The sequence below is a fragment of the Solanum tuberosum genome, unplaced genomic scaffold, assembly GCF_000226075.1.
Source record: "Solanum tuberosum cultivar DM 1-3 516 R44 unplaced genomic scaffold, SolTub_3.0 scf00078, whole genome shotgun sequence".
In the NCBI taxonomy this organism is placed as follows: Eukaryota; Viridiplantae; Streptophyta; class Magnoliopsida; order Solanales; family Solanaceae; genus Solanum; species Solanum tuberosum.
In genome coordinates this window covers 564395-590552 of record NW_006239005.1, presented here as the reverse complement: position 1 = coordinate 590552, position 26158 = coordinate 564395, and the positions used below count along the sequence as shown (strand labels likewise).

Below are 26158 nucleotides of genomic sequence, written 5' to 3'. Positions count from 1 at the left end.
AAGTAGAATTCTTTATCTAATATGACTTAAAACCTGTTTGGTATTGTTGTTGAAAGCCTAAACGCATTTGAGAAATAAAATATTTTTTTTGAAAAAATAGGTATTTGACAAATCTGTAAAAGTGCTTTTAAATAGAAGCAAAAACAGTTTTTCTGCAATTGAGAAGAAACTAAAAATTTCTGCTTCTTAAAGAAAAGAAAAAGCAGAAAATTATTTTTTTTCAAGACTAAAATGTTCCATCCATATATATCCCGTGCAAGCACGGGCCCAACATTTCTCATTGTAGCGTATTTGGTTTCAACAGACACAATTCTGCATAACACAATTCACATATTGAATTAAATAAATTATAATGGGAAGTGTTTTTCGTACAAAAGGGCACTATATGGCTATTTCTACAGATACCTGCAAAATACAGACTATGCCTCACCAACAAAAAATTCACAACCACAGTTGTTTCATCTCTATACTTTGCTCCTTGTTGTAGCAAGCTCATACATGATCTGCACTGAGCTAGGAAGTAGTTTCATCTTACATGGAAAAGTACTTGTGCAACTCAGAACTACATAGGCTACTTTCTTCCTTTGATCATGGAAACAACATTTCTTTTGCTTCATGCATACTTCCTTGCAAACACCACCCATTTATCAACAGGTTGTATATGACTACGACGGGATCAGTGTCTTCCTGAATCAATATTTTCAACAATGATACATTTGGCGTCTTAACAACAATGATACATTTGGCGTCTTAACGCCTTTCATATGTTCATGGGGACGTTTCACATATGTCAGGTTAACACTTCCCCCCCTTTATGCTTAGAGAACCTCGTAATATACCTATTAATCTGAAAGAGTAAAAAGGGATAATTATGTATATATAGTTTCACTACTAATTCTCCAACATCATATAAATGCTGTCTTTAATAGGTACCCTACCTTGATTGTGAACTTTTGAAGGTATGGAGATACCCTTAGAAGTTTAGCAACTTTTGACTTGAAAAGTCAAATGGTGTTAATTCCAGCAAAAGTACCTTCACACTGTGGAATTTTGGAAAAGAATCATTAAAAGAAAGATCCTCCACAAAGCAGAGTGAAAACTGAGGGCAACATATAAAGAAGCTTAATTTGTTCCGTCTCTGCTAAAATATTGCTTACCAATAGTATTATAAAGGGGAGAGGTCTAATTCAAAGCATCACAATGAATAAAGTTACATCATACTTCGTCCAGTACTCTATTTTCCATCCCTTGTATGTAAAAGAAAAAGACTGACAACAAGCAGCCTATGCAGTTAGGTAGAAACAATTTATGGACGAAGTATGATGTAACTTTATATAATTAGGGCAGTTGTATATAACAAACACATTTGCTTACCCAAGTGATCTTGGGTTTTGTCAATCCCTGCATAATATTATATAGGCATAATACATGAATGTGTCCTTAATTAAGAGCTTCAACTCTACTCCTTTCTCAGTTCTACTTAGTGCCCTCCATGAATGGGAAGAGGAAGTGGGACGACCAGGAGGCAACCTTACCCAAGGTCAAGCAGTTTGCCAGAAGTAAGCAAGTAAACTTGTATAAAGTTGAAACAAGTAGACGCATCTATCCTATGTGGCATGCCTTCGTGGTGTCTTAAGTATATATTATATCTCATGAAACTACATTTAGTTTCTAGCTATAACTTTGTATATTTATCCTAATTCCAACTGAACAAGTATGAATATTACGGTGAATTAGTAATGGTTGTTTGTGGAATAGTGTATTCAACTTCTTTGCATAAATAAATAAACACTGACCAGATGTGAGAGTCTCATCATCCATTGCGGTGGGCAGCATCTGGGTAGTCTACTACTCTTCTTCCCATGTTGTCTCTACTGTGGAGCAATGAAAATTCTCTGCTAATTAATGAGACCTTTGAAATTGAGTATAGACATCTGGAGACACTCCATGATGCTTCATCTTTGGTAGCTTCTTAACCTGTTTTCATCTCTCAAAATTACAAAAATCTTGAATAATTATAGTGCATGAAACAACATCAGGAGGACTGCCTTTGTCAATCATTTCGGTGAAAAGTTCGTGGGGCTTTACTACCATTTGATCTTTATATAAAATGTCAATTATGGTGCTATAAGACAGAACGTTAGGTTCACGACTTTCTCTTTCCATACTTCTTAGTAAATTAACTGTTGTTTTGGTATGCCCGACCTGCATAGCCCGTCAATAAGACGCAGAAACTCTAAAATATCATTACTTTCATATTTGTTGATAAAAAAATAGATATGTTGTGCGAATGACATGAATCCTCCGAGGTACGAAAATATCGGCATTAGTTAACTTCATTTCAACTTCAAACATCTTTAATAACATTTTGTTACCATATATTTACAAGTACATTTTCCCACGACATAAAACACAAACTTTGTTCATCGCAAATTAAAAAAAAACACAACTTGAAAATTTATAGAAATACATAGTTAGATGCCATGTTTATAAATCAACATTTTAATAGTAAAGACTAAAGCATAAAAATAAAGAACTGTGCCTCATCACAATTAAAATCCTTATAAAATTTTAGTAGCTTGTTTTTTCATAATAAATTCAAAAAACAGAGAAAAATAAAAGCTCACTTTTCACTTTTACTTGAAGCTGAGTTACTTTTGAAAGCATTTAGTGAAGGACAATAGAGACATGGTCTAGATTTGGGATAAATAGTTTGAATGAGAAGTAGATGATTACCACAGCAGCAGTCATAAAATATTTAGGCAAACATATGAATCCAAGGTAACAAACAATCAAAGAGAGAAAAATTGAAGAAGCTAAACAATGATGATCAAAGCAAAAAAAAGATCGATACTTACCACAAAGTTAGTCACAATAACACAGACGGAAACCTACAAGAAAACATTCAGAACAATTAATACTTAGTTGGGTTAATTTTTTAAGCGGCTCAACTTATATACACTTTTAATTGAAAATAGATTAAAATGTAGTACAAATGTTTTTATCTGGGAAAACCTCTAGTTTCACGAAGAGGTAATAAATAACAAAACTCAAATTCAGAACAAAATTATAGGAACATTAAAATCAAATTTGATTGAGAAACACAATTTTCAGATTTGGTTACGATGCTGATAAGTGAATAGTGAGTCAAATGACTATACTTCTGGAGAAATAACAGGGTAATTTTTATCTCAATGTTTGCCCTAATTCAAATTTTAACCAACATAAAAATCAAAATTTCATGAACCCAAAAATTAGAGTTGGCAGATACGTAAATAGGAACTCTCATCTGTATGCACAAACACAATTCAATGAAAAAATTGAGGACGAATAGGAAAAAACAATGGAGGGAAAAAAAATACCTTAATGCTGCAACAACACGGAGAAAGTTGAAGATGAGAAATGTTTTGGCAAAGGAACAGAAAAAAAGGAAATTCGTAGAGACAGAGATCTCCATGAAAGCATATAGGGATAAAGCTCAGGCATGGAAGCCACGTATAAAAAATGGGTGACCAACGTGGAAACAAAATAGAACTGTGTAGACATGAATGTTGAAACAATCCTTTTCTAATATAAGAGTAATATATATAATATTGAACAAATTGTATATTATAAGTTTTGTATAAACTGAGTTTTATAAATCAAATAAGTTGTTACGTATATCATATTTGTATTTGAAGTATATAAAGCATACTTGTATGTGTCTTACAATTATGAAATATATACAAATAAAACATAACTATAATTTTCAAAATTGGATGAATGAAATTTTCAAAATTTTAATTTTAGTTCAGTTAAGTTATTTTGAGGGGAAGTGAGAAATTTTAGTTAGTAGGTGTGATAAGAGAGAAAATGTGTTTTAATTTATATAAAAGATGAAAGAAAAACTAACACGTTTTGATAATAAAAAAACAGTGAAATCATCATATATCCAATTTCTTTAACTAAAATCATTTTTTTAAAATTAAGTTAAACTATAGTTATGAAGCATAATTAATTATTACTATATATATTAGTTTAGTTATATAATTCCCCCTCCTAATATATCAACCAAACGATTCCTAAAGATTGCGTTTTGCTTCAAATTGTTAAGCTAGAAATTTTGCAAAACTTTCTTAATTTTTATAAAATACATATTTTAATCCGACATCAAAAATGAAAGACTCTTTAATGTTGACAAAATTAGGTAGAATTTTTTTTATTTCTAGCAACCTCAATTTTTTCGATAGGAAGTATTTATTGAATAATGGTACAAAATATTCATAAAAAATCTTTAATTTAATTTTTGAATCTTTAATATTACCTCAACATACTTTTAAAAAAAATAAAAAATCAAACGCCCCTGTTCGCAGCTGGGCCCACTTCATTTTTTTCTAGGTTGTAGGCCCCAGCGCCGACTCCGTCAAATTTCAAGCTAACAAAACTGAGATTCCCATTGGAATTATAAATTTCCATTGTTGTCATCATTCTCTCTCTCTCTGAATTTTTCTTTGGAAGAAGCTCCGATTTCAGGTTCGTCGACTTCTATGGAGTTTTACGTTCTTTGTATATTTGTGTTTTCATCGTTTTTCTCTACTTATAAGTTATATGCTTTCTCATATCTAAACAAATTGCGCTATCTGTTTTATAGGTTTGAAATGTTGGGTCTAGGGTTTGTGATTTGTTAATTCTAAGGCTAATAATCAATAATCGCTCTTCAGTACCAAATTAGATCTGTTTCGTTCTATTAGGTTTATCTGATTCTAATACCTAGTACTTTGACAAATTAGGGTAAAAATTACTTGCTGAACAAAAAGTTCTATCGACAATCGTAGAACCTAGTGGTAGATTTTAAACAATAATTAAGCCTTAAACCTAACTAATTGATGCATGATTGGTGGATGCTGAATGATTTATACTATACAGACATTGTTTTGTGAGAGGTGTACCATACATGGGGAAGTTTTTTGTAGGAGGAGATTTTAACGGACACATGAAGGGTTATGATGATGTGCATGAAGGTTTTTGTTTTAGGTGATAGGAATGTGAGAGGAGTTACACTGTTGGGTTTCGTGAGAGCTTTTGTGGTTTTGGTAGCCAATTTATGTTTTCTGAAGGAGGAGCATTTGGTAAACTTCTGTAGTGTGGTGGCGAGGTCTTAGATAGATTATCCCCTCATTTGGAGGGGTGATAGAGGTCGTTGGGAAAACTGCATGGTGATCAAATGGGGCAATTTGACCATGACCAATGCCCAGGAGATGGGGGAGAAACTGTTGGCGATGGGGGCATAGGGGAGATGTGAGGATGCGAAAGTTATGTGGTATAACTTCTGCTCTCTATCACTAGACATATCTTAGGAGAAAATATTAAGTTTCGGGGAGTAGAATGGATATAGAGGATATGTAAAGTCGATGCCAAACTAGCTTCGAACTAAAGACATAGTTGTACTTGTTGCAAGAATGTGTACAAGAATTTGGTGTGTACACACATGAATAGTCAGACTGGACCATTTTAGGAATAGTCCCCAAGTGTAAGAAGTCACATTAGTAATAGGTTGAGTTAACTTGAGTAAGCCTCAAGGGGAAAAAGTGTTGGGGACTAAGAGCGCTCTCAAGAGAAGAAACCTTTAGTTGTAAATTGACAAATGTGGATATTAATGTTATTTTTTGTTGTCAATGTTGATATCCTGTTTTCTAGGTTTTATAGTTTAATTCTTGTTTTTCAATTTAGCTTTTGAATCCACGGATGTAATTGGTTCACAAGAAAAAGAGGGAAAAGTTATTGCAGATTCTTTTGGTCATGGGAAAAGTTGATATCCTGTTTCCTTTTTTGAATGTCCTTCACACCCCTCCCCCTCTCCGAACAAAAGATAAAGACAGTTTTCAAATATGACGGACCCTCAGATTAAAATGAACTATCAGTCATTTCACTATGTGCTGTGATGGTGTTCCTGAATTGGTGCTCATTGTTAGCTGTAGCCGATTATTTATTCTCTTGCTCTTCTCATTCCAGAATTGCATCAGTGCATTAAAATAGAAGCCAGTCCAGCAGAGCATCATCTCAACATGCCAAAAGACACAAGTGTGAATTCATTTTCCGTAAACCAGTCAAGGGCATCTCCTTATTCTTGCAGCTCAGAGAATTCTGACCTCGACTCCAAGAAATCTCTACCATCAGTTGTGAATAAAAGAGAGTGGGAAGAAGCCAAGTGTCCAATATGTCTGGAGCATCCACACAATGCTGTCCTTTTACTTTGTTCTTCACGAGACAAGGGTTGTCAGCCTTATATGTGTGACACAAGTCATCGACATTCTAATTGCTTTGATCAATTTCGTAAATCATCTGCTGTAGGAGCTCAACAAGGCGAAGGTAATGTATCAGGAGCTGTGTTCCGTGGAGAAAGTTGGGGACAAGCATTATCAGGAGCTTCAAGGTCTCATGTGCAGAAGCAACCTGACCTTACCTGCCCTCTTTGCCGGGGACATGTCGAAGGATGGATTGTTGTAAAGGCTGCTCGTAATTTTATGAACTCCAAGACAAGGAGTTGTGCCCTGGAGGCATGCAATTTCTCTGGTAACTATGCTGAACTAAGAAATCATGCAAGGCAGGAACATCCCTTGGAAAGGCCATCTGAGATTGACCCTATGCGGCAGTCTAATTGGACAAGATTGGGGCTTCAAAGGGAGTTTGAAGATGCTAATGCATATCAAACACACTTTGAAGATGCCAATGCATATCAAACACACTCTGTAGATGACTTCCTAGCAGACCTGCCTCTTGACTTGCCTCTTGACATTGGTCTATTTGACCTTCTAGATAGTCACTACCCAGAGGCTGAGGCGGGATTGGATGAAATGATCGATATGTCACTGGATGTCGAACTTGAGTTCTTTTTCTCTTTCCTGAGTGAGTCTCCATTGGTGCCTTCGGTATGGAATTGGTCTCCAAGCTATACTGGTGGGAGGAGCACCAATCGATCAGAGAGTGGTGCTAGACCACAAAACAGGAGATCTAGAAGACCGGCATCAGATTCTGATAACAATGAACAAAGGCCAACAAGTTCAAGAAACACAAATCTGTTGCCAGGGCACTGAAATTGGTCATGCTTTTAGTGTATGGGTAGAGTTTAGGTCTTGACTTTATGTTATTCATGTTATCTCTCGCTCTTTTAGTACTGACCGTTATAGTCTCGGTCCATGTCTTCCATTCTTTTCTTCTTAAAATCTAAATTCCAACTCTGTTATAAGTGCAATCTTTCTTCTACATATGTTAAAAGGTTCTGTTTTGTATGAAACTTATTAGAGCATAAAACGAGTTATACTTAGTATCTTCCTGCTTTTCCAGTCTGCAATTCTAATTGCAGACATGGGAACTGTCCAAGTGACACTTTTGTTGCATGACAATTTTTCCTGCACTTTTGGGTTTAAATGTTCATTTGACTTGCAAATCCTATTACTTATAGCAGAAGAGAGAATATTAGAATAATGGGTATAATAACAGTTTGGTTGGAAATGTATCACATGGAAGTGTAAAACCTAGATAATTATATGAATCTGATTCTTGAAACTCGTCAAGGTGTTATAAAAATGAAATGGTGTTGTCATGTAAATTAGAATGAATGGAGTAATATCTCATACAGTAAATTGGGAAACGGGTAGTATCTACTAATTTTGTACTTCAACTAAAAATGTCTTAAGAAGTTAGAATTATGAACTTCTATTTAGACTATTAGTTAAGAAGTGGAATTTGTATTGATACATGACCTCTTCTTAAAATGGAATAACTTTAGGAAATTACAAGCAGGTTTTGAAAATGGATGATTTTGATTTCACGGTTAAAAGTCAAAACTTGTTAAACTAAATTTTGTTCAGGGTCAAAAGTTTAAGACTACTCACCGCTAAATAGTTTCAAACATACACTTCTTGTGTGTACATCAAAAACACACCCAACCTCCCTCCCATTCTTGTTGCATGGTAACAGATTAAAGTAACTCAAACCATCAGAATTCTAAATAAACATATATTGAAAGTGAAAACTATTATTGAAGAGTACCAAATGTCAAATTATTTGTGTCTACAAGTGAATGAAAATAAGCAATAGCACACATCCAAAATTTTATTATACAGAAGATCTCAAGGCAAAACTGGAAGACTAAGTCTTAGCATTCACCATAAAGCATACATTATTAACTACATGAAAACTCTATGTACTCCTTCCTGCTACACACCTCATACACTTTTCTTGGCACTGTATAATGACAGAGCTTCTTTCTTCTTCGTCAGCTATGTTGAAAATGAAATAGTTGTAATGGAGTTTATCGTCGTGAACCTTCAAGACCAAGCCTTGCATTTAACCAATTACAAACCTCATCCATTTCCCTTGGCACTGTGTAATGACCAAGCCTGCAGAAGAAGTTGGTAATTCATGTTAATCTTTTATAGACCGCGAGAACGACTATTTTTCTCCAAGAAAAGGAAAAAGGGGTTACCCATCATAGGCTTTGAATTGAAGATTCCTGAATCCAGCAGAGCTCAAGACATAGGAAGCCCTCTCTCCATATCGATAAGGAACAACTTCATCGCCTAACAAGTTCAGATAACTGTGTAAGATGGATATGCAGATTGTACATACTTCATATGAATCACATTACTCAATTTGCACTACAAGTTGGTAACAACAAGACACTTCATAGAATATTGTTTCATCCTTCTAGACAGCTAAATCCTTGCGTAAAGTAGCATTTTAAGTAGTTCAGACATGGGACACTAATTCACATTCCTTAACTAACTAGCAACTTTCTTTTTCTTGGTATCGTGGAATGATAAAAAGATCAAGGTAGACTCAGGACACTCTGTACATCAGATCAAATGTTTAGGTCCTTAAGGACTCTAAAAGACAAACTCTGAAACGGAAACAAACGTCAAGGTTTTATAACTATATTTGCAAGTGAAAGTACATACATTTTCCATGACATAGTAGAATAGGTAAAGATGCAGCACATCTGGCAGCCTCATGTGATCCTTCAATCTTGTTCCTCACATTCCTGCAGAATGTCAGTTGTCAGAATATAAGAGAAAACTTAGGAAGAGAGAATCAAAAGAGCTATAGTTTGAAAAATGATTTGCACACCTGGAACCTGGAAGCCAACCACTGAGGCCTATGACAGCTCTCAAGTTGACAGGGTAAGGGTTTCCATTTCCATATTTCCCGTGGGCAAAGCAAGTCGCTGAGTAGAGCGCAGTGGCTGCGCCCATGCTGAAGCCTCCGATACCAAGTTTAACTGTATAAGACATAGTAATCTGCTAATCAGACAAATAAAACAGTCTGACCAAACAATTTCAAGTAAAAGGACTGAATTTGTTAGGTTTCATCTAGACTCTAGTATGAAAAAGGGAAGGTAACAGAGGAGGATATATATATATATATATATGCGCAACACTATGAGCCTATACGAAGTATTTGGTCGATTTAGCATTCACATGATCAGTAGTCATCAACTTAGTGAATTGATTTTCATACAAATAGTTTTTGTAGTTTTAACAGTCTATAATTATGCATGGTAAAGAAACCTACCATCAGCAGGTTCAGTTGACAATAAGTTTGCAATATGTGCAACGGACGCCTCTAAGCCTTCAAGATCATTAGTAGTGTCATCAGAAAGTTCTCCCGCATCGAACCCTGGAATAAGATGAAGTTCCCAATAAATGGAAGTTATAAAGGTAACTATGTCATAGTTGTCAGGGTCATTCTTACATGCAGTGCAAGGAAATCCACCAAGTATAGCCACGGGACGAGTTGGGGCAGTTGGGCATATCCATTTGATCTGCAAGATCATATAGACAACAATCATCGTCTAGGACGAGTACCATCTAACCACATAAAGCAAAAATGTTATCTGAGTTACACCACTTACATTAGGAAGGGCTAGGCTTTCCAAGAGTTGAGAAGAACTACAAAAAAGAAACAAGCAAATTAGCCGATACAACAAATCAACTTTTCTTCTCTTGTTTTGTCAATGAACTCACACTTCTTTACAAACTTTATTCTAACAATTGGTACAGTAAACTCCACTAAGAAACAGAATATCTGGCTTGTGAGTGATGTGATTATTTTTATAGTTGCTTTTACATTTCGAAAAGTGATAAAAGGAAGAAATAGCAAATAAGTTGTTCTGGTTATTTATATAATATTGTCCATCATGACTTTGTTGTAGATAAAAGTTTGGCTGGAGGAAGTACAAGACTATATAAATGTGACATTCTTTTTAAAAATATAAGGATAAAATGTTCGTCTTAAAAGCAAAAAGGAACCTACCTAGAGCCATTATCTCCGAGGCCATGTAGCCAAACCATTGTAGCCTGGTGTTTTCCTTTAGGCCTCACCACATATGTCCTTCCAAACTCCATCGTCCTCCTCGCCGTCCTACTTCCTGTAATATTGTTAACCAAGTTAATTACTTTGACAAAGATATAAAAAGAGACTACAAATGCAAGAAAAAAGGCTAACGAAAATGCTACTCTCATTGATAACTACCACAATGTCAAGTTGCTTTTTAGAATTTAAAGCCAAAAGGCCTTAAACTTTTATGTTTCTAATCGAAGCAACAAAGGTCTGAATCTCAGTGCATGATGACAGTAAAGCCAAAAAGGCCTTAAATATTAATTATAACCCTTCTAAAGGATGACACAATGCAAAGTCCGTGCGCGAAGAACCTAAGTAAAATAAAAGCTTGTAAGTTGCAAACTAACCAGAGCCCATGGAAGGATTTATGTAACTCATATCTATGAAATGCAACCTTCAATATAGTTTGAAAGGCCACCTCTCTTTACAACAAAATAAACTAAGAAATGATGCTAAGTTGAAGAAAACACAATGTTTTAGTCTCTATTTATAAACAAAGTAGTAGGTCCAAAATGGAATAATAAAACATGTGAATATACAACAACAACTAAGTATGTGTGTAACAGCTGCAAATTGTGCCTAAAAACTCATAAAGAAATAGAAAGAATCAATGAAAAAGAAGTGTAAAACAAAGGAAAAAAAGAGTGCAATCTTTTCAACCGCGTAAATAAGAGAATCAAAAGAAAGAAAAACAAGAAAGAACACAATTCATCCGTTCATTCCCCTTAAGAAATTACAGCATGAAAGAAAGAATCTATGCCATAGAAGAGAAAAAAAAGGAAAACTTCACAACTCCAAGGAATAATACCAACTTGGTATAAAAAAAAGAAAAAAAAAATCTTTCTTTCAATCATTTGTTTATGTATTTTGATGATGATTTGATGGATACCTATTAACTTCTTAAAAGTCTGTAACGGGTCATCATGATAGTTTAAGCGTGTAACTGACTTTTTCCCTTTTTTTTCTTAATAAAAAGAGTGAAGTCCAATATATCATGATTACCACATTGTTATGCATTCAAGAAACGCAGAAATGATCAAGAATTTGAACAAAGTGAGGCATATAGGGCTTACCAACTAAGAATTGTTTAGGTGGAAAGGACAAGACATCTAAAAAAGCAAGTGAACTTTATACCATCTCTCTATTACTTTCTTGATTTGCCACCTATTTGGGTATTTTAGTCCCTCAAAGTCACTTTCATGTGGTTACACAAAGTCTCAAAGTCATCATAAGTTTTTTTGTTTGTTTCTATTGATAGCTGACTCCACAACAGAAGAGCAATTCACCTATCTGTCTGTCATGATGCAGCAGATGATTTTATTGGAGTCCCACTATACAATAGGTTTGAAGTTGGGTAAAGGCTAAAAATTGTTACTTCACCTCTCTCTTGATTGCTCTGTATTCTAAAGATTCCCTTTTGCTGGGGTCAGTCATACATTCTAATTATACATACAATATGTTTAGAAATCAGGTCAATGTGATTATTCATTTTTTTAGTAAGGTATTTTCAAAGGAAGTTTGTAATAACAAGTAATCGTTTATCAAATGTCTATCAAAAATAATTATCAAAATGGATTAGGAATGTGTTCTGCATGATTTACATAACTCTTCGAGTGTACTGTATCAGTACACAATTTTGGTGCTTAGTATGCAAAATGATAACTTTGGTACACTTAAACATCTTTTGACATTAAATGAATGTCACTTCAAATACAATTCGGTCTCTTAATATTTGAATCTTAACCCTTACCTTCATTTTACATTAACTTTACCTTTTATATATAGCTCAAGTATTAGATAAGGGTTTGTAATTTCATATATCCATTGTTACTCCTTTTTCATATTTTATACCTTTTTTATCAAACAAGTTAAGAAGTAAGGCAAATTTTAACGTTTGCAACCATTACGAAGCAATCAATACAAAAGAGAACAATACATGTATGCACACCATTTAAGAATCACTTTTTACTCCCACAAGCTTAATATGATATTTAGCTACTCATATTTGCAAGAAACAATCGGAATTTATGGTTGAAAACATAATTATAAACTTAAAAATTGAATAATTGAAATTCAGAATAGTGAATCATCAAAACATAGTCAATAATCAAGAATCATTGCTTGGAAACCAACAAGAGTAAGTTTACATGCAACAACCCAAAAGTATTCTATTTCAAATATTTATCCTAAACAAGCTAGGAAAGTAGACCTATCAGCAACATACGATCCGGGGTATGTCGGTACGGCTTGTGATCAGCAGATGTACCACTCGTAGTCACCAAAATCCACTCAAGTCCTCCAGTAACTATGCCTCATTCTACGACCCGTACTCAGTGACTATGACTGGCTCGTAGTGTGAGTCGTGGTTCCTGCACCAAGATTTCTCACCCTTTGAAGTGCACCTTACGACTCGTTAGTACGGCTCGTACTTTGAAAGTAGGACTCATACATTGGCTGGTACTATTCGCCAAGGCGCTTATATCACATTTGTCCTGATTGTTTCAATCCATGTAAAGATTTCTGAAGGTTTATCAAATAAGTTTCTTTTGAATTTTTACATACTTTAGGCACTTTGAGTGCTTCAAGAATTTTCATAGAAATATTGTGGTCCAATGAGCCATACAAATAGGTTGTGACAACATCTGTTAGATGTATTTCAAGCTTTTTATATACCGTCAAATTTATCAGATGCCTGAAGGTAATTGCATCTACCATAGGAGAATATGTCTTCTCATAATCAATGTCAGGCATTTGCGAAAATTCTTATGCCACAAGTCATATTTTATATCTTACAACTTAACCATTTTCATTGCATTTTTTGCACAAAAACCCATTTGATCCAAAAAAATTACGTTATTCAAGTGAAGTCAATTTTGTTTGAATTGCTTCCTTCCATTTTAACCAATCATTTTTCTATTAACATTCATTGAAAGATTTTGTTTCTGAATCCTCATCTTGTTTGAATTATTTCAATAGTAGCATTATAGGCAAAAATATGTCAACCACAATATTATTTCGATTTCACTTTTTTCTTATAAAGACATTTTATTGAGATTTCTTCATTGTCATTATTTTTAGGTACTTGGACCTCCTAGGTGGTATCATCATTTGTTATAGAGAAAATGGCCAAAAGCCTCCCTAATCTATTGTTGGATTCTCCACTACACACTCATACTTTACGGGGGGTCCTATTACCCCCCTAAACATTTTAAAAGTGAAATATATAACCCCTTAAATCGTCATAACCAGATATGTGTCTTGTAATGAAACACACGCACTTGACACATGTATTTAACTAGTTAATTATTATTTTTTCAGTTTTTTTTCTCCTTCATCTTCTTTAACCATTTTTTCAACTCTAATTTTTTACAAAGATTGATTTGGGGAAAACATTGGTGAATGCATTGGGGTCTTCCCCCCACCCCTCTTCCACCCAACACCTCCACCTCTGTCTTTATAATCTCCCCCGCCTTCACTGTTACCTTCTTCACTTGTTCAAAAGCTTTTTACCATCGTCTCTCATAAGAATAAAGCTTCGAAAAAGAAATATTTGAGCCACCATCAAAACCATCACAAATCAATTTGAATCCACCACCAAAGAAAAAAATAACTTAATTGGGAGAAGATGCTCGGGTTAATGATTGTGGATGGTGTGCTTGGGAATATTTTACAAATAATGTAACCAAATAAACATAATCTTTCATTTTCCTGGTTCAATTCACCTACATTTTGACACCCACAACCGCAAAGGACTTTCTTTTTCTTTAATTAGACTTGGAATGGTTTAGCCACATTCATAGCTCAGTGCAACGTCTTGCAAATCTGTGTTGTGCTTCTTCTTTTTTTCATAATCAAGAGATTTGAAATTGATAATAATTTTTTGGGGGTTCAATTACATTTGATGTGAACCCAAATTGATTATTCTCAAATCCGATTTGAAGTCTTTTGGGGTTATTGAAGATGGTTGACATTTTATTTTTAGTGAATTTAATTGATTTTGCAAGTATTTTTCATGAAAGCTTGAAATTAACAATGGTGTATCTGATTGCGACGATGGCTGCTTAAGGTTGGTGAATGGTGGAGGACTATATTGTTTTGGGGAAGAAAGAAAATAAATAAGAAAATAATTAAAAATACATATGTTTATGAAAATAATTAAAAATAATCTTTTAGTAATATTTATTTTTGCTGCTCACTCTCTCAAGGAGAGTGAAATACACTCACTTTGCCAGATAAGCGATTAGAGAGGTAATAATTTCATTTTTAAACAGTTCAAGGGGTGGTAGAACCCCCGTAAAGTACGAGTGTGTAGTTGAGAATCCGACAATAGGTTAGATGGGCTTTTGGCCATTTTCTCTTTGTTATATCTTGGGGATCTTCTTGAGTAATTGTCTCCATATTATGATCGTTTTTTTTTTTTTGAGGATTTTATCATTGAAATCGATTGGTCTACCACGTTTTATACGTGGGCTAGACTCATTTATCTTAACAATTTATTCTACTAGGATATCAACTCAAACTTGAACATTAACAACTGGATGTGATTTTGTAACCCGCGGAAGGCTAGTAAATGTATTGGCAGTTGATTTGCAATATTCTAGAAATAAATTATCTTTTAAACTTTTTTCTCATATTAATATGTTCAAGAATCTGAATGAGCTAGTGATAATGAATTTCAATCTATCTCATTTCTCAATTATTTATATTCACCCCTAATGTTGGGTATACTGATTCATTAAAATGACAATTAGTAAATCTTGTCGTAAGTAAATCTCCAGTTCTAGGTTTTAAATATTTTGTAATAGAACTAGATTTATACCCAACATATATTCTCAACCTTCTTTGGAAATCCATACTTGTGCGTTGGGGTGGAGCAATTGGAACATATACCACACAATCAAAGAATCTAAGATGAGAAATATTTGTCTCCTTATCAAAAACCAAGTGCAATGGGAAAATGTCATAATAATTGGTTGGTCTTATATGCACAAGTATTGCTTCATACAAAATAACATGCCTTTATATTGAAACAGACAACTTTGTCCTCATCAATAATGGCCTAGCTATCAATTGGAAACATTTGATCAATGACTTTGTTAGACCATTTTGAGTATGAACATGAGTAATATGATATTCAACTGTTATTCAGTGGGCAAACAATAACCATTAAATGTCTGATATGTAAAGTCATCAACATTATCAAGACAAATTGTCTACATTGCATAATTTGAAAATTGTGCTTTGAACCTTATTATTTGAGCCAACAACCTCGCAAAAGTCATATTGCGAGTTGATAATAAACACACACGTGGCCATTTTATAGATGCATCTATCTAGATCATCTAATATTTAAATGGTTCATATGCAGGGTGAATAGACCTACATATCACCTTGTATCCACTTTATAAATGCAGGAGATCTATTCCAATCTTAGTTATGTAGTTGATGGTTTAATAGAAAGAGAATTTCTTTAATGGAAGAACATTTTAGTTCTTCAAAGTATGTCCATGTAAATTCTTGATTATTATGCGAATCATATTATAACTGAGATGGTCCAACCGGTCATGTCAAATGATAAAATCATTAGAACCAATAAATCTTTTGTTTACTACGATATGTGATTCAACTGTATCAATATTTGTATGGTACAATCCAGAAGAATGTGCAGATAATTTTTCATACACAATTTTCTTCTCCGCATTTATTGTAGTAATATAAAGGTGTTCATCATTTCCTTCTTCACAGTCTTAACATGATAGTCATTTTGGCGAATAACCTTAAAACATAATAAGTTTTTTTGAGACTTACTATAATATAATGCATTATCAATTACCAGTATTGTTCCTCCATGTAGTAATAAGGTCGCTTTCCCAGACCTCTCAGTCAATTTTGTACTACCAAATATTGTATTAACATAAGCCTTTTTCATAACTAAATGAGAGAAAAAAATTCTTTTCCCTTAGTATCGTAGGAGTTGTGTCACTAGCCAGAAGGCACATATCTCCATTACTCATCTTGGATCCAACTGAAGACTGAGAAAATTTATTTATTTAAATCATAAAGAAAATTGATTAACTTTTAAAATAAAAGATAATTTCGATTTAAGCAAATCTTAGTTGGTTAGAGACTCATGTCGATAATGTGTTGTAAAATGAGAGGAAAATATAAGAATACTAAACAAGAAATGAAGATAAAATGATATTGAGAGTAGATTATAGAGAATTTTAGTTTTTTTTTCTTCAAATGTGTCTTTCACAAGGGTGAAGACTACCCTTTTATAGGAGATACAAATCATCTGTTTACAACCTCTGAGGAATACGTTAGTACAAATTTTATGAAATACATTATATTAAATATACGTTAGAGAGTTAATTAAATAAAACATCCACAATTGAATGAATTTGTAACAAAATTACACTTTTACAAGTCATGTTGAGCAGATTACGAGTTTAAGTACAATTTTTGTTTTATTTATTTTTCAATGGTTCACAAGTCATATCGAATTGATAAACTTATCTTATTTATAGATTGTATCAGGCTATGTATAACGTTAAGTATAAACTTTATTCTATGTATCTTTTAACTTTTTCACAAACCATATTGAAGTTGATTGATAAGATTAGTATGTGTTGTTCAATTGTTATGCTGACTAACAAGACTTGATAGTGTCTTCACTATACTAATCTTGTTAAATTGTCACACGTCCTACCATATGAACATGACTTGCATGTGTTATTCAATTTTCATAAATGAATTAAATTATTTTAGGTTCCTATTTAAATCAACATATATGCATGTTCATACTGGTATCTTAATGTTTGCACTCCCTTGGGACAAATTGAATGAATAATGAAGGTAAATTCTACCAATGCTATTGCGCCCTTGTCCTATTCCTTGTACTTCTATTAATGGTATTTTTATTATGTGTATCACTAATTAGAATCACCCACAATTACTTCATGTATGTTGTAAAATATTGCAGGTTTCGAACAATGATAATAAATTCATTAAAAAAAATGGTTCAAAATCAAAAAGGAAAGGGAAGAGGGAGGAAGTAGGAAGTAGATCTATCCAGTATGGATGATAAAGGATAGTCCATGTCAACTGCTTATCTCTCTTCCTCGCATTCCATTCATGATTGTTATGTCAACTCGGTTTATTTGTGTACAACTTTTTTAAAATGGGACAAAAAATAAATTCCAATCATTAAAAGGGGTGCCAAGTTAATATTTTTTCAAACATTAGCTAGATCTGTGTATACATTGATTGTGGTCGTTTGATAGAATGTATAAGAATAATGTTAAATAGAGTGTAATAGGAATGCTTGCATTAGCAATGCATGTATTGGTTATGCTTGCATTAATTATACATACATTATTTTAATGCATTGTTTGGTTTGATGCATTAAAATTAATATGTATTGCATTAAAAAAATTATTTACAAAGATACCCTCCACTTTTATGGTGGAAAAGATGTGAAAAAAGGTTTAGAGGGGCAATTGGGTCTTTTATCATGTTAATGAATGCATTAAAATCATTGCATTGCTAAAGCCTAGAAATCCATGTTATTAGCAATGCACACCTTAATACACAATAGAGTGTATAACTACTGCAAGCATTAGTTATACATAGATTGAAAAAGAGTACCAAACAAGGCATAGTAATACACAAGGTTAATACATGCATTATTTTTTCGAATACACTCTACCAAACGATTCCAGCTGAATACATATATAAAATATACAGACAATTTGTATTTACTGGATGGTTAAAAATGTCAAGGTCTCATTTCTCAAGGCATGGGCCCATAGAAGATGGATTCCTCGGCCCATTACATGTCTAATCTTTTCACCTGGGCCCAAACATCATGGGGACATGGAATAATACTGAATTATGCTATTTTCTTGAGTAAGCATTTTTAAAAATAAAAATAAAAATAGTAGGAAGTATTCTGTTTCTTTTTAAAAGTTAAACATATTAAAAGAGAGAACTTTCTTCTTCTTCTTTTCTTTTTTTTTTTCAAAAATAAAAGATGTAACATAGTAAATCATTGTTTGTACTCCAAAAACAATGACTTATGTTTCAAATGCTCACAAAAACATGTGTAAATTAAATGGGACACTTATGAAAATTTCACTAGCTTAGAAGCTAATTACTTAGATATATTATAATTTGTAATATTACGAATCTTACCATATTTTGGTACGTCGAGATACGTGTATCTTGGGATACATAGGGTCAAAATTAGGTGTAATTTGTTCTAGATACATTGTATCCAAATGGATTCACATGTAGTATTTGGGATACATATACAAATCTCTCTCACCTCCCTCCGATCTCGCTTGCCACTCTCCTATGAATCTCGTATCCCAGATACATGTGAATCACACTAGATACATACAAATACATGTATCTAGTGTGATTCGCATGTATCCGAGATACATGACTATCTCCCTCCCCATATTGCTCGTTTCCCTCCCCTCTCACTCGTCTCTCTCCCTATTTCAGTGTATCTGGTAGTAAAAATACATGTATCTAGGCAAATTTTCCTCAATATATGTAGAAAACTCTTAATTAGTGGTAAGATACGTAATTATTTGAAAGTATAGGTAGAATTAATATATATGGTATGGATGTATGTTTAATAAGGTCGTTTTCCAAATTAAAAGTAATTTTTCCAAAACCATATACAAATTTTGATGTTGCTAGAAACATAGGTTTTCCCATCACGAATCAATAGAAAATTTGTGCTTTTAAACATGATTTGTCCACTCATTTTCCACCTAACCAGTTCACTGGAGAAACACATGATAAAAAATAGATTTTTCACTGAAATATTGGGAAGCTTGCTGATTTTTTTCATATGATATCATTACTATTTTTTCTTTTTTGACCGATTTAATTAAAATTATATGGTAATAGCCACTAAAAAAATTTTGAGTGAAAAATTTCAATGAAAAAAATAATGATCATTTAGTAGTGTAACTAAAAAAGAAAGTAGTACTCCTGACACACAAAGCAAAATTAAATGTGTCACAAGAGAACTTAGAAATGTAAGTAATGATGACAACAATAATACTAAGTTAGGTCTCTTTTCAGAGTATTATTTGTACAAGAATCTCTCTTGACTTTCACAAAATTATAAAGCAATTGATGTTGTTGCATTGTCACTAACAAATATCGTTACTTAGAATCTTTATGTGAATATGGAGATCATAATGACTTCATCATAAATCATAATACTTGTGAAATTTGGAGATGTTACATATTTAGATATGGATTTATATGAGTAACAAAAAGGCATACACCATCATTAAATTAGTGAATCTTTTTTCATCTTCTTACATAACAATAATGTTTGAGTCAGTTTGTGAACATATTAACTATTTTATCGAATATATGTTACTTCTGATCAATACATGTACGAAATAATAATTAATCTAGTCGACTTTAAAATTGGAATTTTTTTTTTATTGAAGTGTGGAATATTGTTGAAGGGGGTCGACAATCTTTTCAAGTGAAAAAACAAGACCTTTAATTTTGTCTTCATTTTGGAGGGGACTTAGGGTTATTATAGTGAAAAATCTTTAATGTCAACTCTATTACCCCACTAAGAAAGAAGAATCAATCTGTCATGCCATAGTATATAATAATTATATATTTATCACATTGCTTATTCTATCTAGTGATGAAATTTAGGTTCAAATTTTGGGTGGGGATAATTTTAAACTTAATGCAAGATATTCTGTTGGCACTAGCTTCTTAATTTTGACATGACTATATAAATTATCAAGTTGTTTAACACTTGTGAATGATGCACTTACGGGAAAAAGGTTGTTGATAAAGGAAAAAGGAAATATTGGCCTCAAATAGCAAATGCCTTTTCTACATCTAAAATGATGCTAGTCTCTTTTTTCCCTCTTTTTTCAATATGTAGATTAAGTGTTAAGAAAACAATATAATACATATAAGTGTCATTTCATTCATATGTTGGGTGTGCCAATAAAATTGTCACATGAAAAGATTAATTGCTACATATAAGTGGTAGGAATACTCTTATTAATATAGTGTGAAACCTTTTCGAGAAAATTATACTAGACTTGAACCAACGTGAATAATATCACATTATGTTAAGAGTATCTATGAATTATCCCAACAACTATTATCAGTGTCAATGATTCGATCAAACAAGTATGAAAATGGTTGAAATGACAATACCAGGATTTACTACATTTATCGTAACAAAAGGTAGCTTTAATATACACAAATCAAGAAGTTAGTTAAACCTTTGGTCTCATAATTAAATGCACGATCATGTGGGTGACACATAATAAATTTTAAAAAATGACTCGTGAATAATGAGAATGGGTCACGTAGATCGATGAAGAGATCCCATGAATCGTGGTGATGGGCCACACAAAACTTAATCAAGGGAAACATATATTGTTGGGTGTCCGAATAAAATCTCACATCAATAATTGATTAGATCAATAAGCTACGTATATGGTGTAGAAATACCTTTAAATTTTAATTGTGTAAGACACTTCTAAAACAAGCGATTTCCAACCGAAGTCATTGAAAACGTTTCCAAAATTCTTTAACAATGAGTCAATTTAAGAAAGAGCCTCTACAACAAAAATTAACTTTTAGCGGCAATAAATAGGCACATTAATAAAGAGTGTTAAATTCTTTTCCGGCATTAGTTAAGTGTCATTAGATCCAGTGTCGCTAAAGGTTTTAGGGACATATACAAAGAGTGCTAATTGCCACTAAAAATACATATTTAGTGACAATTAAGCTATTGACATTAATTAATTACCGCTAAAGATCATTTTTGATATAATGATAGCGTCCATCGGAAATTTGTCTACTATTAGTAATGAGGCCTTTTGGAAAAACCATGCAGACTTGATCCAAAACAAATAATATTACACTATATTAAAAATATTTTTGAATTGACTTAATAAAATATTCGAACCGCTTAAATATTTAGATGAGATGGGTCACTCCCCTTTTCTCTTTTACTTTTTGTATACACGGTTGCAATTCTTGCAGTGTGACCTTTATTCCCTATGCCATTTAGGACGGTGTTAACTAAAAGAGAGGCATCTCCCAAGTACGAATTCATAATAATTTTTTAACACTATCTCTTGCTTAATTAAGTGAGATAATTAAGACTTAAGAGACAAAGAAAAGAATAAATGTTTAATTAAGTAGGTATGATAATGCTATTCCAAGAACCAATTCCTCTTTCCAATATTTTTTTTTGTTTCTAGTTAAGAATAATACTTAATTGTGAGTGTTGTAGACCAACATGAATCACATGCGTCCCTTCGATCTAGTTTTTGAGACGATTAAAGAGCCAAATATATAATTTACACTATTAAAGAAACGATCGAAGAGAAGTTGGCTCGTTAGAATCATTTTTAACGTAACAGACTTTCCATCAAAAAATCAATATTTTTTATTGTATTCTAGTAGAAATGTTCGTGAGAAAATTATTTTTTTAAATAATATAAAATTACCAAACTGTAATGGCCGTATTACCTTAACTTTCACGTGGATTAAATAACGATGCACGATGAAGTTGGTAGTTTAAAAACATGAATATGAGTGTTTGGAAGTGATGATATGTGGATTGGAGCACGTTAAAACAAATTTGATATTTTTATAGAAAATTAAATTTGAGATGAAATTTATAATTTATTTAGTTGAAGATATAAATTTACCCTCGATATTTCTACTTATCCCACCTTTCAAGTGAGATAAGTAGATGAATTATAATCTCAAAACTATAATTTCAAAATAACTTAATCCGCGAGTCAAATTAATCCAAGTATTCAATTTACTCAACGTCTTGATTTTGACACGTTTGGTGGAACAAAATTTTTAAACAATTGGCCACAGAGAATATTATGCAAGCAACTTGTGTTCAGAAAACCATTAGAATGGGCGAGGGAAGTAGTCATGTATATGTGTTTAAGTTATGTGGCCTGGTATCCAAGAGAGATTTTATTTGAGGAAGACCGTCTTATAACTAGATATGTTCATAATGATCCTCAGGAGCTAAATAAGTAATCTTGAATTACACGTCCACCTAGTCCAATCATTTTTAAGGCGTCATAACATAGGCTCATACTACAAAATAGAGTAGTAATTTTTTAATATCAAGCGTGTCGTCCTTTCACATTGAGGCAACGGCTCATCTTTTTCGACCTATAAGAGGAGGCTCTAAAGAAAATAGGAAGGATCACAAAATTCCTAGCAACATCATATTCTTCATTTGTTCTTCTTCGTCTTGGTGTGTGAGTTTAAAGAAAATGAAATTATTTAGTTTTAACCTACTTGCCTCTAATCTTGTTTAGAAATTGTACTATTAATCAAAATGACGTTTTCTCGGTAAACAAATAATATAACTCGAATTTATGACCTCTTAGCTACCAAGTTAGTCTTTTGGAGATATTTTTTGTCCTGATTAATTAAAATTATTTCACCTGAATTAATCAAATTAATTAAATCAATAGTCATTGTTTATAACCACCCTTGGTGCGATACACAAATTCACTTAAACGCATATATTACATAAAATATGATTAATCAACTTCAAACAATACTTATATTTATTAAATAATAGATAATAGATTCTATTGTTACTTATTCGTTATTCTTCAGCAAAAAAGTAAAAAGGGTTCTTAAATACATACTATTTAGGAAGTAATATGGTGTTTCTACTACTAGACTAGAAAAGACATTTATATCTTTCTTTTCTTTTCTTTTCTTTTTTTGGTGCACAATATATACATATAGAAAGCATTTATTCTCTTCTTTCGTCTTATTTATTTGAACGTTTTACCAATCTCTTTTCGCACCCACCATCAAAAATGTGATGCACGGATGGTGTTGCTCTTCTCTTAATCAGAGATCTCAGATTCGAGCCTAGATATGATAAAATTCTTGGTATGCAGCATTTTCCCTGAATGGGGCCTTACGCAGTGCGAACCTGAAATAATCGGGCTTCAATATGAATATCGAATACCGAATAAAAAACGAAAAAGAAAAATCTCTTTTCACACCCCATTGCAATATACTTTGATATTCTTATTTCCTTTGCCCTTTTTGAGTTTGGTAGATGTTCGTTATTCGATCTTTGAGTCTCCGAGAAGCCAAAGTTAGGACACTTTGAGGTTCAAGAATTTATACTACTACCTATTATTTAAAGTTTGAACTTACCTTATAGAATTACAGCTCATAAACATCTAGTAATTCAAATAAAGTCCAAATTAAACTCATTTTCATTATCCCTTATTAATAGTACGTACTTTGTTTTATGGTTTATTTTTTGTTGGCGATACTATATTTTAGCATAATGGCATAACTTATTTCACATTTTTTATTATAACTTACCTAAATATGATAGTGTAAAGAGTAAATTACATCTTATCCCTACTATTTTTTTAATTATAATAATCCCTTAAAATTTATACCTTCCGGATACATTAATTCACCATCTGGATACATTAATTCTATTACAAGAAGAATTCTTCTATTGCGCTAAAAGGGAATAAAATCTGAAAATCTAATTAAATCTCATAAATTACTCTTACGTTTCTTCTTACTCTCAATCATACAGAGGCAAATCCAGAACAAAGAAATTTAAAATTTCAAACTGCTCCCCCCTGTTCAGTGAAGAAACCTTTCAGATTTGATTCAAAAACTTTTGTCGAAATTTTGGGTTAGCGAGGTGAGTTATGAAGGATACAAAAGTGATGGAATGGTTGTTGGACAAACGATTTCCTTTTGAACCTTCAAGTTCATCGAAGATCCTTTCAATTTTGATTCAAGTTGTTTGGATTTGCAATGTGTACCCTCTGTTTTTAATTTTTGAATATGTATTGATATATAAGTCGTGATACATTACTGATTACAAATTGATACATTACTAGTTTGATGTATATGTAATGTGTTATTAGATTCCAAAATTCTTCTTTCCATTCTTCCAAAAAAATTCTCAATTCTTTGAATCAAACTTGTCGACAAAAGTTATGAAATTGTTGTTGGTCAAAATATTGGTTTGTGAATCTCAAATCAGTCATTGCAACTGAATTAGAGATCGATGAGTTGAGGAAAAATTTTGGAGATCAGATACATCGTTGAGGTGAATATGTAAGTCATGATACATTAGTGGTAAACGACGCGCGTATATTGTAATTTTGTATCTATGAATCATGATGTGGTTATTAATTTGTATCTGGATGTGATTTGTATAAAAATGTATCATCATAATATATTGTATATGATACATGTAATAAATGGATTAACAATTGAGATGGATCAGATACGTTTTGAATATCGAGCGTGTGTATCACAGATTTGTATAAATGTATCAGGTTATTATTATGTATATTGTGCATATAAATAGTGTAACAATTGAGATATGTAAATTACTTGTTTTGATCAAGAAAAAATGTGAATGATACATTAATATATATTATGGCATGTAAATATAATTGAATGAAGAGGCCGAAATGGAAGTCTTCCAATTCTAGGCACCTTTACATCCACGTACAGAAACAGACATATATACATGAGGTTAGGATAAAATTTATTAGAAAAAAGATGAGAAAAAGAAGACGATGATGAAGAAAAAGAAAAGAAAATAATATATTTTATTTTTGAAATTGTTGAAGGTATTGATAGATGGGAGAAAAAGAAGGAATTGTTGTTGGTGTGACTAAAAATAGGGAGAGATTTGTGGAGTGAAATAAGAAAGGGATAAACGTTGGTTTTGGGGGTTAGAATTTATGTATCTTTGGGGATTTGGGAGTAAAATAAGGGATTTTGGAAAATTTTAAAAGTGGTAGGAAATAATGAAAATTATGAAGAAAAGAAAAGGTGTGTATATAAATAATTTTTTTTTTTTTGTATTTTCTTCGGAAGCACCATAATTAAGTATTACAAGGACAAAAAGAAGCACCATTATGCATTTTAATAAATGTAAAATATACATGTTATTTTTGCTAGAATTAATTAAAAAAGGAACTTTTTAATATATATCGAACTTAACTTAATTGTTGTATGAGTCTATAACTATGTTGAATGTATATTAAAAATTAAATATTTTGAAATCGTAGGAAATACAACTTTAATGACCATATAGATTCTCTAATATAAGTGAGCTATTATAAGAGTCGTTCAATTGTTATTAAAAACGCTCATATTATTATTCAAAAATATCTTTAATGATTTGCCTAATGCGTTAAACCAGACCCTGCCTCACCTGATCGGAATAAAATTTTCAAAACGCGAGAGGGTTCTGGAGTGAGGGCTGCCAGGAGCCTCTATAGCAAGCCCAGGTCGCCATAGCGACACACGACAGTGGCCCCCAACAAGTTTATTATTTTCTTTCAATTTTCTTAAATCATACCTGAAAATAATTAATGTCATCAAGATTCATATCATCTTTTTAAAAAATTCTCTTTTCATTGACTCATATCGTTTTAGTTTTAAACTCGTCTTAATATTTGTTCAATTAAAACAATACCAACAAGAAGCAATGCTTTTGAATGATATATATCTTGAATATACAAACAATGCACAGACAAAAAGAAAGCACGGATACAATTATCATCATTTAACAATTCAATCTTACTCTGGATACAAATAACAACACCAGTATTTCATTTTTCATCAAAACGCTTCACCATAAGGCACGAGTCCGAGGAATTTTAGCGTGCGCACTCCCCATCTAAAAAACGAAAAGAACAATCACAAAAAAAAA

General features: G+C 32.5%; 2 protein-coding genes across 2 annotated transcripts; one reads left to right on the top strand and one right to left on the bottom strand.

Moving 5' to 3' along the window:
- Positions 1-4429: 4429 nt before the first annotated feature.
- On the top strand, positions 4430-7306 carry LOC102578632 (uncharacterized). Its single transcript, XM_006346531.2, has 2 exons — positions 4430-4512; positions 5992-7306. The coding sequence occupies exon 2, from the start codon at positions 6045-6047 to the stop codon at positions 7071-7073; it is 1029 nt and encodes a 342-aa protein (XP_006346593.1). The 5' UTR covers positions 4430-4512; positions 5992-6044; the 3' UTR covers positions 7074-7306.
- A 691-nt stretch (positions 7307-7997) lies between these two features.
- On the bottom strand, positions 7998-11179 carry LOC102578306 (acyl-protein thioesterase 2-like). Its single transcript, XM_006346530.2, has 9 exons — positions 10728-11179; positions 10294-10408; positions 9893-9929; positions 9733-9802; positions 9553-9657; positions 9109-9259; positions 8940-9022; positions 8468-8561; positions 7998-8381 (listed from the first exon to the last, which is right to left on the bottom strand). Exons 1-9 carry the CDS (start codon positions 10756-10758, stop codon positions 8294-8296), a joined length of 774 nt encoding a protein of 257 aa, XP_006346592.1. The 5' UTR covers positions 10759-11179; the 3' UTR covers positions 7998-8293.
- Positions 11180-26158: the final 14979 nt, after the last annotated feature.